Source organism: Aulonocara stuartgranti (genome assembly GCF_965226115.1).
Source record: "Aulonocara stuartgranti genome assembly, chromosome: 1".
Lineage (NCBI taxonomy): Eukaryota > Metazoa > Chordata > Actinopteri > Cichliformes > Cichlidae > Aulonocara > Aulonocara stuartgranti.
The window spans coordinates 16,391,070-16,405,157 of record NC_138939.1 but is presented as its reverse complement, the minus strand read 5'-3'; the positions used below and the strand labels follow the sequence as shown (position 1 = coordinate 16,405,157).

Genomic DNA, 14,088 nt, shown 5'->3' with positions numbered 1-14,088 from the left:
CTGAATTCAAAGATTGATTTTTAAGCCCTCCTTTCATCCAGCTTACCCCCTGTGAGTGTAAATATTCCACAGTTTTGGTCAGAGCGCACATGATGTCTGATGCATCTCTCTCAGTAAAATTTGTGTGCATCAGAGCTTTGTCCAGCAACTCGTCCCCTCTCAGTAACTCCTGAACCAGATACACACACTGGCCATCGTCAAACACCTATAGGTAAAGGTGAATGCAGAAGAAAGATACAAACAAATATCTTTTTAAAAAAAAGAAAAAATGCTTAGGAAAAATTACATGCAAATTAAAAATCACTATTCTGCAGGCTCATGTGCTGTACTTACATCTTTCAGGGTAATAATATTTGGATGCTGTCCATATCTTAACAGAATCTCAATCTCTTCTGACGGATCTCTCCTCGCTCTGTCAATAATCTGACATAAATGTGCACAGCATATTAGCATGATGGATCACCAGTGATTTGTAACTAACTCTGAGTTACAGCTCAGGAAGCATGCAAGTTTTGTCCAGTTTGACTACATTTTATTTTAATATGTAAGCAGCCCCAAATAGTCATTTCACAAGCTAACAAATAGCCCTGTTTACATTCAACACCATCATAGTAAAGAATATTACTGCTGAGGCTCTAAAGGCAAAGAGTAAATCAATAGTGTATTTAAATAAATTGCAGTTCAGGTTAAGTGTCCCCTACCTTCACACAATACTCCACTGAAGTAATTCTGTGCAGACATCTTTTGCAGACAGAGGTTCCCGTGTGTCCGATTTCTTCTTTCAGATCATAAACATCACCGAAGGCCAGATCACCACAGAGATGCTATGTAGAAAACACATAATCAGGTGCACAAACACTACAACATTAAATGACTTATGTAGTTGCTGACAGGGAATTTATTTGAGGTAATGTTTGGAAAGGTCAGAAACCTAAATACATAAACTGTGTGCTAGTCTGTGATTTAATTAGATGTATACCTGTGCGATGGGGTTGATGTTCAGCTCTTGAGGAGTGGCCGCTACTGTAGCAACACTGGACTCCTGAGTTTGGTTAGTTGCAACGAAGCTAAAACCACGAAACAACTGGTGTGTGTTCGCGCTGGGAGGGATGCCTGGAGAATCTGGATATCCCAAGACACATTGAACCAAACGTCTGCAGAGTGCTTGACAGTGTTTTAGAAATATTAAAGTTTAGTAAAAACGATTGATCAGTATGGTAGTTTTCTTTTTTTTCTGTTCCTCATTGAACCCAGTCGCCTATAACCTATACATTAATTCTGTATTTGCATGTGTGTCTACATGCTTTAGTTACCAGTAGGTGTTCTGGAGGTGAACTCAGGGTCAAAATGGAAAGTGTCTTCAGGTCTGCCAACGGTTGGTTTGAAAGGAGGCCTCACTTCCTTCTTGTACAGCTTCTATGAATGAGCAAAAAAAACCAGAGAAATTGGAATACTGTTACACCAGCAGCTGAATTCAACACAAATGACACATGATCTGTAAAGGAGGTATAAAAGTCAGAAGAAAACACGATGTATAAGCTTTGACTATAGCGTGTTTGGGGGGGGGGGGGAATGATTATTTCAGTCAGATCTGATAAAAAATAGTCCACAAGTTTGCTAGGTTTGCACACAAATAAGACAAATAAGTAAAATTTATTTATTTAAACACGGAAAAATAGTTGCCCAAAGTGCTATACTAAACAATTGTTGTAAGTTGTAAAATATTTTTTAATATTACAAATTAAAACAATTTAAAAAAAAAAGAAAAGAGAACAACAACCAGTTTAAGAGCATTTTCTATGAATAAGTCTGCCCTTCACCAGTTCATCACTGTAACCATTAAACTTCCCAGTTTAGCCTGCCCTTACAGTCAAGTATATACTTTGATTGACATGGACTTTTCTTGTAATATAGTTTCAGAATTGGAAATATCCAGACAATGTATGTACAGATCCAATATCCAATTAAAAAAAATTAAAATGATTTAGGACAACTTTATTTTGTCATATTATAATATGACTTGCTAAGGAGTCCTTACCTTAGAAAATAATCTCTCATCTTCCTGTTTTTTCTTATACCTTTCTCTGTCTCGAGTGATATTATCCCACTTTATCATTTTTTCCTCACTGGGTACAGCCACTGTACCATTAGCTAGCAGACAGACACTGTGCAAAACTGTAGCACTTGTTACACCATCCATCCATTCATTCATTCATTCATTCATTCATTCATCCATTCATTCAACTCTTCTGCTTATCCTCATTGAGTGCAGCATGGATAAGATCTTGGAGAGGCTTACGGCTGCTGTGAATACTCAGAATAAGATCTCTGAGTGCAGACTGGATTACATCTTGGAAGGGCTCGCTCGGAATAACATCTCTGAGCGCAAATTGGATTACATCTTGGGGAGGCTCACTGTGGTCGTGAGTTCTCAGAATCAGGGCAACCTGCACGTGGCGAATAAAGCCTTGATTGATTGATTGATTGATCCTTGTCAGAGTTGTGGGGGAGTCTATCGCAGGGCTAACACAGTGAGACAGACAACCATTCACACTCACATGGGCAACTTCAAATCATCCATTACCCCAATAATTGCATTCTTTGGAGTGTGGAAGAAAACCAGAGAGAACCCACGGAAACACAAGGAGAGCATGTAAACTCCACACAGAGAAGCCCCACCCAGATGGTGGAGCTGAACTCAAGCAACAGTGCTAACCACCACGCAACCATCCATCATACAATATATTTTGCTCTTCACTGACTATCATATTCAATTATTCATTAACCGAAGTTAAAAAAAAAAAAAAAAAGGAAAAAAGTAGAGCAAATTAGAATGTGACAGAATACAACAAGGTCCTTCTAGAAGCAAGTGCTGCAACTTGGCACCTATCTTGAAACACCTCTCAGGACTTCTGAATAAATGTGAATATCCACTAATGGGAAAAAATTATAAAAAATTAATATGAAGTAAAGACTGGTGGCTGGTTGTATAGCTATTATACAGCAGCAGAAAGGCACCTGCTGTAATACTGAGTATAGCCTGCAGATGTCACCATTGCAGTGCCCATTAAAGGGAACAATCTTTCTGGGTTCCTATTACTAGCATACATGGAAAGTAACCAACAGAGACTATTAGAAATTGGGAAGTGTTGATGCATTTGAGTATTTGGTTTTCATTTGATAGTGTTGAGAAAATGAGGCTACAAATCTTTACTATTTCAAAGACCAAGACATTAAAGAAAGGCTAAGACCGCAAAGTCAGAAAAGGTTCTGATGAATGATGTGGAATCATTCTGCCTGATAGAGTACAGTGATTTAATTAGCATAGTGCAGAATAGAGCATAAGCCTCTTACTGACAGTTGTCACATCAAGCCAGCAACACCATGTGTAAATGGGAGCATGTTGTGTGGAAGTGAGCAGGTAGTAATGTAGTGAGGAGGGCAGCAATGGGAACCCGCGGTGAGGGCAGAGATTAGCGAGCATGTAAAGCCGATGATAGTGGATTCTGATAGAAATAAGAGCGCCATAATTCACAAAAGCAGATAAATGAGAGTCCCAAGCCTTCCAAACATCTATGATTAAAAAGGAAGGGTGCTTTAAGAGATCAGAGCAGATATTTATAGGGAGGATGATTACAATCAATAAAACAAATGAGTCTATGATTGCTTTGCTGAGATTTCTGCTTTTAAAACTGATTTAAAGGAGAGAGAAAAACCAAATCCCCTTTTATGGCAGCCAGCAGGCTTGGTGGTGTGTAACCAACACGAATATGTGTCACTTTTTTTAAAGTAATGCTGGATGAATGGAATGGGAATGAAATAGCCCTATCAGAAATGCAATCTTCAAATATATAAAAATGACATGAATATTTTTTCTGCTTCTGTTGACAAATGTTTCAGCCCACAAATAGTGTAGGAGGGCTTTGTTTTCTAACATGCAATAAGCACAGCTTGCATTTTGAAGAACGCCAAGGGGGCAAATTGTTTTTCACTGTACATCCAAAGGAGCTGAGGTCTCAAGGTTAGATAAAGATAGTTAGGATAAAGACTTTAGTGAAAACATTTGCACATGAGCCAACTTTCTGAGACAAAGGCTTTTACAGATAAGAAGATTAGTTGCAAAAAAAGTTAGGCAAGATGGACAGAAAAGGAAGTTTGGGGTTTTGCTGCTAACCAACATCACATGAGCATGTTAAAGTGCCGTGACTATGGACAACTCTTGAGGAAGTGAAGGAGGAGTTGTCTTGACCAAGTAAACCTGATCCATGTGATGCTGATTTTAAGTTTAACTCAGGTCAATAATCTCATTACTGCACTTTAAAACTACAACAGCAATGTAGTTGATGCAGTAAGAAATTATTATTATTCGTAAATGTGAGAAAGACAGTGGTTATAAGACAATAACGGTATAATACAAGTTTATAGTACCCAAATATCTATATTGCAGAATACTCTTAATAAATTATGCTTACATTCCAGTCTATTGATGCAAAGAAGCGGTGCCTTTTTATTTCTTCTACTCCATCTGGTCCTGCACCTATAAGTAACACAGATTAAGAGAATCAGAATCAACCGCAATGCCTTTTATTGTCATTAAATCACAAGATGTAATAAAACTGAAATGCTACATCCGCATGTACCTCCAAAATAAAATCAATTCACACACTTCAACAATCATTCACACAGTAAAACAAACCCTTTCAGTTGAAGATAATAAATAATTATGGATATGAAGGAGTAAAAACTACAAATAAATAAATAAATCCGCCATGCCATGGTGCATTTAAAAAACTGTTCTTTAATCTATTTATCCTTTATTTTGGTGGAAATGTAACATCTACCACAGGGCAACAGGTCAAACAGCTGTTTCCAGGGCGACGACTTCCCTTAGTGATTTTTTTAAGGCTCTTGAGAGCTATCTCACTCTTGCATTTAAATCACTGTTAAAATGATCATGAATTTAGCAGGTGAATTTCTTGTAAACCATGAATGGACAAAGTATCATTTCTAGTGTTATATGTGGTACATTTGTAATATGAATAGTTTTTTTTTTTTTAAACCAAATTAGCACCTTGTTAGTACTGGTACTTTTCCCTTGAGAATTTTCTTAATGCTTCACACTACAGACTCAACAAGGTGATGGAAACATTCCTCAGAGATTTAGATAGGATCACACAATTGCTCTAAATCTCCCGTCTCACCACATCCCAAAAGTGCTCTATTGGATTGAAATCTGGTGATTATAGAGGCCATTTGAGTACAGTGAACTCATTGTCATGTTCAAGAAACCATTTTTGATTATCTGAGCTTTGCGACACGACACATTATCCTGCCAGAAGCAGCCATCAGAAGATGGGTACACTATAAAGGGATAAAGGGATGTACATGGTCATTAACAATATTCAGGTAAATGTGATATGTTGATACTAAGGGGTCAAAATGTACCAAGAAAATATGCCCCACACTATTACACCATCATAAGCAGCCTTAACCCTCCTACAAGGCAGGATGGACCCATGCTTTCATGTGTAAACAAATTTCTGACCCTGTCATATAAATGTTGCAGCAGAAATTGATACTCATAAGACCTGGAAACTTTTTTCTTCCAGGCTTCTGTTGTCCAGTTGGGTGAGCATATCCTCAGTTTCCTGTTCTAGCTGACAGGAGCAGCATGAGGTGTGGTCTTCTGCTGCTGTAGCCCATGTGGTTCAATGTATTGTATATTCATTCATGCTCTTCTACATCAACAGGGCATTTTTGCTCAGAGAGCTGCCACTCACTAAACATGTGGGAAAATCCCAGTAGATCAGAACAGTTTCTGAAATATACAGATCAGCCCATTTGACACCAACAACCCTGCTACAGTCAAAGTCACTCAGCTCACCTTTCACTCCATTCTAATGCCACATTTGAACTTCAGCAGGTTATCCTGACCATGTCTACATGCCAAACATGTGACATGTGATGCAATTTGCTGCTGAATTGCTAAAATATTTGCCCAAATGAGGTGCTGATTAGGTGTACCTATTACAAGAGACCAGAGAGTGTGTAAAATAAGAAGTGACTTCAAAAGTTATCCAAATGGACACAAACTGCTGATGTTTAAGTTTCTAAATTTATTCTAAAAACACATTTAATTGTCATTGTTCAAGGTTTTTATACATACCAAGTCGATTAGCAGGATTTCTCTTGAAGAGCGCTCTTAATAAACTCTGCACTTCAGGACTGAGGAACTGTGGCATTCCCAGCTTAGCCCTGAACACACAAGCCAAGAAACAGGTTTATGCATGTTTATGTCTGCTGACAGTTTATTTTTATGTTCATTCAGGTATAGTGGATCTCTTGAGGTTAATAATTGCAGATTTATATAAGCAGCTTATCCTATAAAGCAACCCTCAGAAATCAAAGATACAATATAGATAATTGAAATGCAGTTGGACAATGGGAAACAGATAAGAATTTTTAAACATTACATCCTGCAAAAGATGTGAAGGTTCAATAAAATAGCAACAATAATTAGTCTTACTTTAGAATAAGTGCCATTGTTTCTTTCCGATCTTTTCCTTGAAAGGGTAATGATCCCGTCAACATTTCAAACTGGAAAACACAACGAAACAACTGTCAAAACACGTCCGCCCAATAATGGAAGCTGTGGAGGTGGATTATCTCATTAGCATGCTTGCTTCAAATTTTATTAGTCATTTGACTTCCACTGCAAACGGGCCAAATCAGAAACAAAGCTGTTGAAATTACCGCATAATACCATGACCTAAATCACATTTAACTGGAAAAGGCTGAGAGGCATAAAATAAAGATATACACTGGTTAACACTGTAACAAACCTAACCTACTGTGCACCCTGATAATAGACTTTGCCACACCCAATGGTATTCACCCACATTAAAGATTGGATTACAATGTGAAGGAGTTCTCTTTTTTTCAGTAATCTCTTTTACTTTTCAATATCTCTACAGCACATTGAGAAATCTTCGGCTATTTATTTGTTTATTTTAATATCAGTACATTCCTAACACCAGACAAGGGCAGACAGGGTTGACATCTTCCCCTGGTGACCTAATGTAGCTGCCAGCTGTCAGTGAATGTTTAACCTCTCAGTATTAGTAAAGTAAGCCACCAGGCTAGCGAAACAAGCAGCATCCAGCAGATGCACGTTTGCTGAAAATAATGGGACCTAATCTGCCAGATACAGTAATTAAAGTTGTTTTACTGCCAGAGGAAAGCCAAACGAAGAAATCAGTGCACTGGCATATTATCTAAGAACTGAGTTTGTAGTTAATTCATTATTAGATAAAACATACAAGCCAGCAGAGTGACTGCATGCTCAGAAGGAAAATTAGTCATGCATGTCAGAAGTGTAGAGAGACTATCAAAGTAAAAGACTTACCATAAGCACGCCAAATGACCACCAGTCAGCGCTTTGTGTATGACCTCTCCTGTTTACAACCTCTGGAGCCATGTACTCTATTGTTCCACAGAAGGAATAAGCCCTTTTATCATGGTCAATAGCTTCCTTACTCAAGCCAAAGTCTGGATAGTGAGACAGAGACAAAAGGGGATCATAGTCAAAAGACAAATAGAGACAGAAAAGCAGAGAATTACAGTTTTCAGTCAGATGTACTGACCTGTAATCTTAATATGTCCTTCTTCATCCAGAAGAATGCTTAAGAGGGAGAAGAGAACTTTAAAATCAGCATCGAAAAATTTTTTCTAAAATGCATAAAAGGGATGTTTATGAGCTAGTACTTTTCAGGCTTGAGATCCCTGTAGATGATCCCCAGACTGTGTAAATGGTCCAAGGCCAAAGCCAGCTCTGCAAGGTAAAACTTCACATCCTCTTCTGTGAACATTACCTAGTACAAATGAACAAATGTATTAAATATAATGTGCAAAAACGAAAAGTAAGGGGAAACTGGTCTGTTATTGATTCACATATTTGTTTTTGAGCTCTCTCCTATGAAATTCGCTTTTCACCAGAGCCAACCGAACTATGGCACATTGTTTCAATATGTGTGCCTCCTTTAAAGTACAAAAAAAATGACTGTCTTTGATCTCTTTCACAGGCGAATGATGGGAGTTATACAAACACCTTCCCATAACAAACAGTGAGAAGTGGATTATGATTTGAACCAGGAAGCCTACCTCCTTGGACAGACGAGTAAAAAGGTCTCCTCCTCGGAGGAAATCCAGGATCAGGTAGAGCTTCCCTTCTGTCTGGAAGGCTACACAAATACATAAGTACATGCACAAACAGAAATGCAAGTTAAACACGTCTTGAGGCTTTAATTGCTGTATTGAGGACTATAAAGTATTCTATTATTTTGTGCACAGTCTGCACATTTATCTGCAGTTGTGTATAGATACAAATAAGGGCAGACTACAATGACTTCCCTCATTTTTGAACATGTATGCAATGAGAAAAATGACTTGTGAAATGTCACCTTGTCTTTGTGTAACAGATCAAAATGACTAATTAGTCAACTGCCCCGCTGAAGTCCCCCAACAGCACACAGCCCCATTTAAACAGACACTAGCTGTTGATTTAGAACTACAGGGACGAGGAATATAGACCAACGCTAAACAACATTTATTAAACAAATAATGACTTACCCAACACAATTTTTCTATGCTCATTTCTGGTTCCACACCTTTATTCCTTAACTCTATTAAAGTAGCTTTGCATGATTCATAGTTCAACAATATCCTTATTTGCCCTGTACTGGGCTTTACTACTAACCCTTGGTTCATCTACTGTCTGAAATAAGCCACTTCAGCTTTCTTTCCCCTACTTAAACTCAATTTTCCCTTTAAGTGGATGCTATTCGGAAAACAGCACACAACCAAGAAAAGAAAAAAACTCTGAAATAGAGCATTTAGGGCAATCTGAGTTTTTGCCTTATTACTTGTACATATGCTGACCTGATTACTTCAAATCTTAGGCCATGTTTAATGGCCAAACATTCACTATTAACACTATGTATCATTCTACATGTATAAGGCCAATAGATTCCAACACATACATGCTGAAAAAGCACAAGTAATTCATACTCACCATAGTGAAGTTTAACTATAAATGGGTGGTTCACTTCAGCCAGTATATCTCTTTCCATCTTCGATCGCACACGATCCCGAACTGAGTAGGAGATAGAAGGCAGTCTTTTTAATGAAGTTTCAGCCAGTTCATTCTGTAAAATGTCACAAGTCTAATAACACGAGTACGTGTTATGTAGGATAAGAATGCATTTCCTTGAAATTAAGGTAAATTAAATCCAGTGTAGCTGGTTTATAGTGAAATGAAAACCAGTGTTATTGCAACATCTGTCTGCTTGACAAGATGACAGTGTAACTCTTTAGATTCCAGAGGTGCAGGTTAAGAGGATTAAGGCTTGTACAAAGTCATTAAATCAGCACATGACATCTGAACCTGCTTTTACAGTACACCCCTGTTTACAATAATCTTGGCTGACGCAAACCAGTTTATCTGAATCAAAAGTACAAACTAACCTCTTTTACCCAAAATCCCCTTGAATGTAGGGCACTGTGAGAACTTGGGCAATGATATATCTATTGCTCCTCTATTAAACCAATAATAATTTTAACAAATGACCATGACTCAGATCCAATCCTCTGTGGAGCTGTGCTTGTTTTGTTTCTTTCTTTAAATATAGCCAATAACAAGAACATGATACAAAAGGGCTTTGTTTGAAAGAAATTTTTTTAAAAATTATTATTACTATTTGAAATGATGCCAATGGGGCAATATGCCAAGTGTATTTGCACTAAATCACCTTTTAGCGTTGCCTTCTTCAGGACCTTCATGGCATATAGCTGTCCTCTGTCCACTCCTCTTATTTTTCTAACCAGAAACACCTGCAATGATAATTACCATAAACATCACATTTTGTGCAACTGTTCTTTCGTAGTGACGTTTCTGAAACAAAAGAAGAAAAAAAAAACTTGTCATTTATATTTCACAACATTTAAAAATGCTATATTCACCCTTTGTAGGTTACCAAGCCGGAGCAAGTTACCATCACGTTACATAAAAGAGCCACATCAATGTGGTTTCGGTGCAACAGAGACAACAGCTACGATTTAAACAAGGTCTGCAATCATTTAGCAGACATATAGCAAGCTATGTAAACATGCTGTCTAAGCCACACTGTGACGTGACCTTTTGTCCATGCCTGCAGCCTTGGAAACGGCAGCCACATGCCAACATCTGCTGATGTTTCATGTAAGGCCCATTCCGATCTCTAATCTACAGTAACATTAACAAATCAGTGAGCCTTTACTAATTTAAATAAACTTGGTGATCTGTGAAACCGTTGTCAAGGCAGCTAATCTACAGATAATTAGAACTAGATGGCTTATCATTAGCAGATGATTGGCTGGTAAAGCATAATCAGCTGCGGCACTGAAATCAGACACGCATATATTCACTGTGCCAAAAGGTAAGTGGACATCTCCTGGCTCATTTGAATCTAGTTTTTTAGAGTTAAGCAGGACCTTAGTTCTAAGTGGACTGAACAATAGTGCACTTTCTTTTTTACAGTTGCATTTTAAGAAATGCTCGCCTCTTTTCAATAGCATAAAGCAAGTACAAAAAAACCCCCACGATTTCTTGAGTTTGTGTGAAAAGCTTTGACCAATCTGCACAGACCTCTCACTTCAACTGAATCCAACACCTTTGGGAGGACTTGCAGCACTGACTGCGAGGCAGACCATATTGCACCACATCACTGTCTGACCTTAACGTTCTGGTGTCTGAGCAGGAGCAAATTCCTGCAGTGTGGTTTCAGGCTATCTTGGAAATACTTCCCACAGGACTGGAGGCAATTACAGCAGCATATTAATGCTGATGGTGTCTGGATGAAGTGCTCAACAGTCACACGAATGTGCACTTACTTTTGGGCATCATCAAGTGAGAAGTCCACATATTCTAATAAAACCGAGAGGAATAAAAAATATTAACATGATCATTATACCAAATACATGTAGCCTCAGAGGTGACCTTCTAGACTTTTTAAGGTTATTTATGTTTTTTTATTGTCAACACGGATATTTTCCGTAAGGTCAGTGTCCCATCACTTTTATCAGATTAAAGCCTTAAAGCTGCAGTAAGTAAATGGTTGCACATTGTACCTTTCCATAGGATCCCTGTCCCAGCACTTTAAGCAGTTGGAACTGTGAAGGGTCTGCTTTCTCACAGCCCTCCTTAACATGGTGGCTGATGTCAAACTCCTTAAGTACACTGTCATCCTGATGAAAGAAAAGATAGAAGTCATTATTGGTAGATTAGGGTTAAGGTGAGATTTAAACGAGTTAATAAATTACACTTTACAACATATGAGCAATGATTAAATTGTGTCCCTATAACCTCAATGTGCATTTAAAAAGGCCATCAATGTAATAATTACTCATTAAATCCGTACCTAAAGATAGATAGTCATCTACAAGCCATTATATTGCTATCAAGATATTGGCTGAGGTCACTGGAAATCATGCACAGTGTAAGCTGCCTTTTTCAGCCTATTCAGTTTGCTTAATGAAGTGAATGACCAACTTTCAACAAGAGGCAAGGCTTAGACTGGATATTGTGACAATATGATATACACTGCAACTTCTTTTATACTGTAATTCTGTACAAAACACTATCAGGACTTGGTAAATATGGGTAATGGTTATAAATCGATTCTTCTAGCCTCCACTTGTTTGATGAAACCTGTTAGATAACCTTCATTTTTAGTATATGATAAGATTCTGTCTGTCCTGAAGAATCACTTGGCTGAGGTATTTTCATACCCTTTTATGCATTTAATGCAGCTTGTGATCAGCTACTAACCCATCCTCGTGGAATAGTTTGATAAGAGAAAGAAATGCTTCCCTCGATCTGGGAGCCAGAGTGACTGAACGTTCACATGAGGCTGAAAATAATCACATGGTCTCATTTCTCCAGTGACGGCAAGTCTTTTGATGCCATCTCCCACCTACAGTTCCCCTTAAACCAGAAACGTCCACCAAAGCAAGTCATGAAAAATAAATACAGCCTTCAAATGTTATTGTCATTATAGCAAGGATAAAACAACTGGTTTCTCCAAACTATTTTCCTAACTATCAGGAATTCAGAGGTAATTGCAGTCTGATTTTCCAGATTGATGTACCATCAAGAAAACAACATAGGAAAGGTTCTCATCTTGATAGTACAATAATGACTAATACGAACTATGCCATACCAGTGTAGACAGTGGAAGTCTAAAAACCATACAATTACTGACATAAGTGAATAGCAAGAATATAGATCTATAACCCACAACACACGTACAATAGATTCAAGTAAGATGAAGAGATGAAGATCTCTTCCAGTTTGAAGATGAAACGATAACATTTTTGCAAATGTGCAAAATAGGTTATATTTAACGGCCATTTTGTAGATTTTACTGTTTAAAACTGAATTGGATTATAAATGGGTGACTGAAATATCAGTTTGTATTATATAGTATTTTGCATGTTGATGCACTTCGATCAAATCAATCCATGAGCTAATTTACACACATAAAAATATAAAGTCCAACTTATTGTAATGGGATTTTTCACCAGTCACTTTGAGGTCATTGAAGGCCTGGCTTCAACTGTAACATGCTGGAAAGTTTCAACTCATACTGAGCAAACTGCTCCCTTCTTTTCTTTAATTGCTGGTTTATTCCTTAAACAAGGTCGCCTGAGTAATTTCCACCTACTCCTGATGGAGCATCAGAGCATCCCATTCCAGGGACAGGCGACTAGACAGGTAAACAAACTCAAGCAGGCAGGCATTTGCTAAAATAAAACAATCACGTTAACGGTAGCCTATAAAGATGATTCATCAGCACTCCTTTACAAAGAAAAGGGAGGGATAAGGTGAGGTTTTGCTCCATTAATATCCAAAACATTCAGGTAGATCTGCAACAAAAGACTCACTGCCTCTCTCTGCCCTGCTGCTTTGTTTGGGCTATAAATAAACCTCCACTGCTGAGGCTGACCGCTGAATCAATCTGTCTGTATCCATTTATCTATCAACCTGCCTGCCTTGTTGCTTGTTTGCCCGTTAGCGTTTCTGTCTGACTATATTTCCATACAACTTCTCTCTCTCTCTCTCTATGTCCGTCACAGCACAGTGACTCCCTTCGTATTCCTCTATTTTCTAGCTTCCCCACGGCCAGAGAAAGCAGCAACAGCTGTAGAACGACGCAGCAGTGACTCCTGAAACACTCCAAAACAAACCAAATAACACACATTCTTTCCACTATCATTCCCATGTGCACACGGACTGTTCACACACACACGCAGTCCACTGTCTGCTGCACATGTGAGCTGGTGTCTGGGCTGTTACATTCCCACAAACGCACATGGTGCAAATGTGATGCAGCCCCCCTTACAGCAAACATATTTGCATTTGTGTCCAAATGATCTGCTAAGGCCACTCACCTCCACCTGGCAGAACCCAGCGGTGTTTTTGTTTCTTGCCGCCTTGTTCTTCAGGTAAATAGAAAACCATCTCCTCACCGTGAATTTTCGCGTGCTGGTATCCATGGCAACGAGCAGATTTCTCTCTCTCTCCCCCCTTTGTGCATCTATCCCATAATGATAATCATGTCCCCTGCCGGGGGTCCTAGGGTAGAAATGGATCTTTTATTGGTTCGTTTATTTGTCTCGCAGCTTCATCACTGGTCCATCCTCAATGCGGTCCTCGCTCTTTAGGTTTCCCATCATTCGCATGCGCCTCTCGTCCCTCCGGTGGCTTCTCAGACGGTCCCGTGTCCCTTAGCTGCAGTGGACACCGGCGAGCACGCAGACAGAGTTGTGACAGAGGCTTAAAGCTACGCAGGCAGACAGCGGGATGATGAACGGGACCTGTGCTGCTGGGTTTGGGGTTGCCTTGTGTTTTGCATCAGGCTCTCTGCGTGAGGCTGCAGGGAGAGGTGACGAATAAATCTGTTCCGCTGAATCAGGAGGTGCGTGTGTGTGTGAGCTCCCTCTTCACATCTCTGCCCGTGCATGTGTTTATTCATCCCCTGCTCCCTACCTCCC

At 38.9% G+C, this 14,088-nt stretch overlaps 1 protein-coding gene across 2 annotated transcripts in view; it reads right to left on the bottom strand.

Moving 5' to 3' along the window:
- The window catches only part of rps6ka2 (ribosomal protein S6 kinase, polypeptide 2), an 18,510-nt gene extending 4,422 nt beyond the window's left edge, over positions 1 to 14,088 (bottom strand). Inside the window, exons 1-16 of one of the 2 annotated variants that reach the window (XM_082532670.1) lie at positions 13,486 to 14,088; positions 11,164 to 11,280; positions 9,807 to 9,888; positions 9,071 to 9,151; positions 8,161 to 8,240; positions 7,765 to 7,871; positions 7,644 to 7,681; positions 7,406 to 7,548; positions 6,527 to 6,597; positions 6,167 to 6,255; positions 4,473 to 4,537; positions 1,314 to 1,416; positions 980 to 1,164; positions 702 to 824; positions 334 to 423; positions 47 to 205 (exon numbers count right to left, since the gene is read on the bottom strand). In XM_082532670.1, coding sequence (XP_082388796.1) covers positions 47 to 205; positions 334 to 423; positions 702 to 824; positions 980 to 1,164; positions 1,314 to 1,416; positions 4,473 to 4,537; positions 6,167 to 6,255; positions 6,527 to 6,597; positions 7,406 to 7,548; positions 7,644 to 7,681; positions 7,765 to 7,871; positions 8,161 to 8,240; positions 9,071 to 9,151; positions 9,807 to 9,888; positions 11,164 to 11,280; positions 13,486 to 13,590 — 1,638 coding nt within the window. In that variant the 5' untranslated portion in view covers positions 13,591 to 14,088. The remainder of the gene's footprint in view (positions 1 to 46; positions 206 to 333; positions 424 to 701; positions 825 to 979; positions 1,165 to 1,313; positions 1,417 to 4,472; positions 4,538 to 6,166; positions 6,256 to 6,526; positions 6,598 to 7,405; positions 7,549 to 7,643; positions 7,682 to 7,764; positions 7,872 to 8,160; positions 8,241 to 9,070; positions 9,152 to 9,806; positions 9,889 to 11,163; positions 11,281 to 13,485) is intronic. The other variant, XM_082532671.1, reaches the window with a different exon arrangement.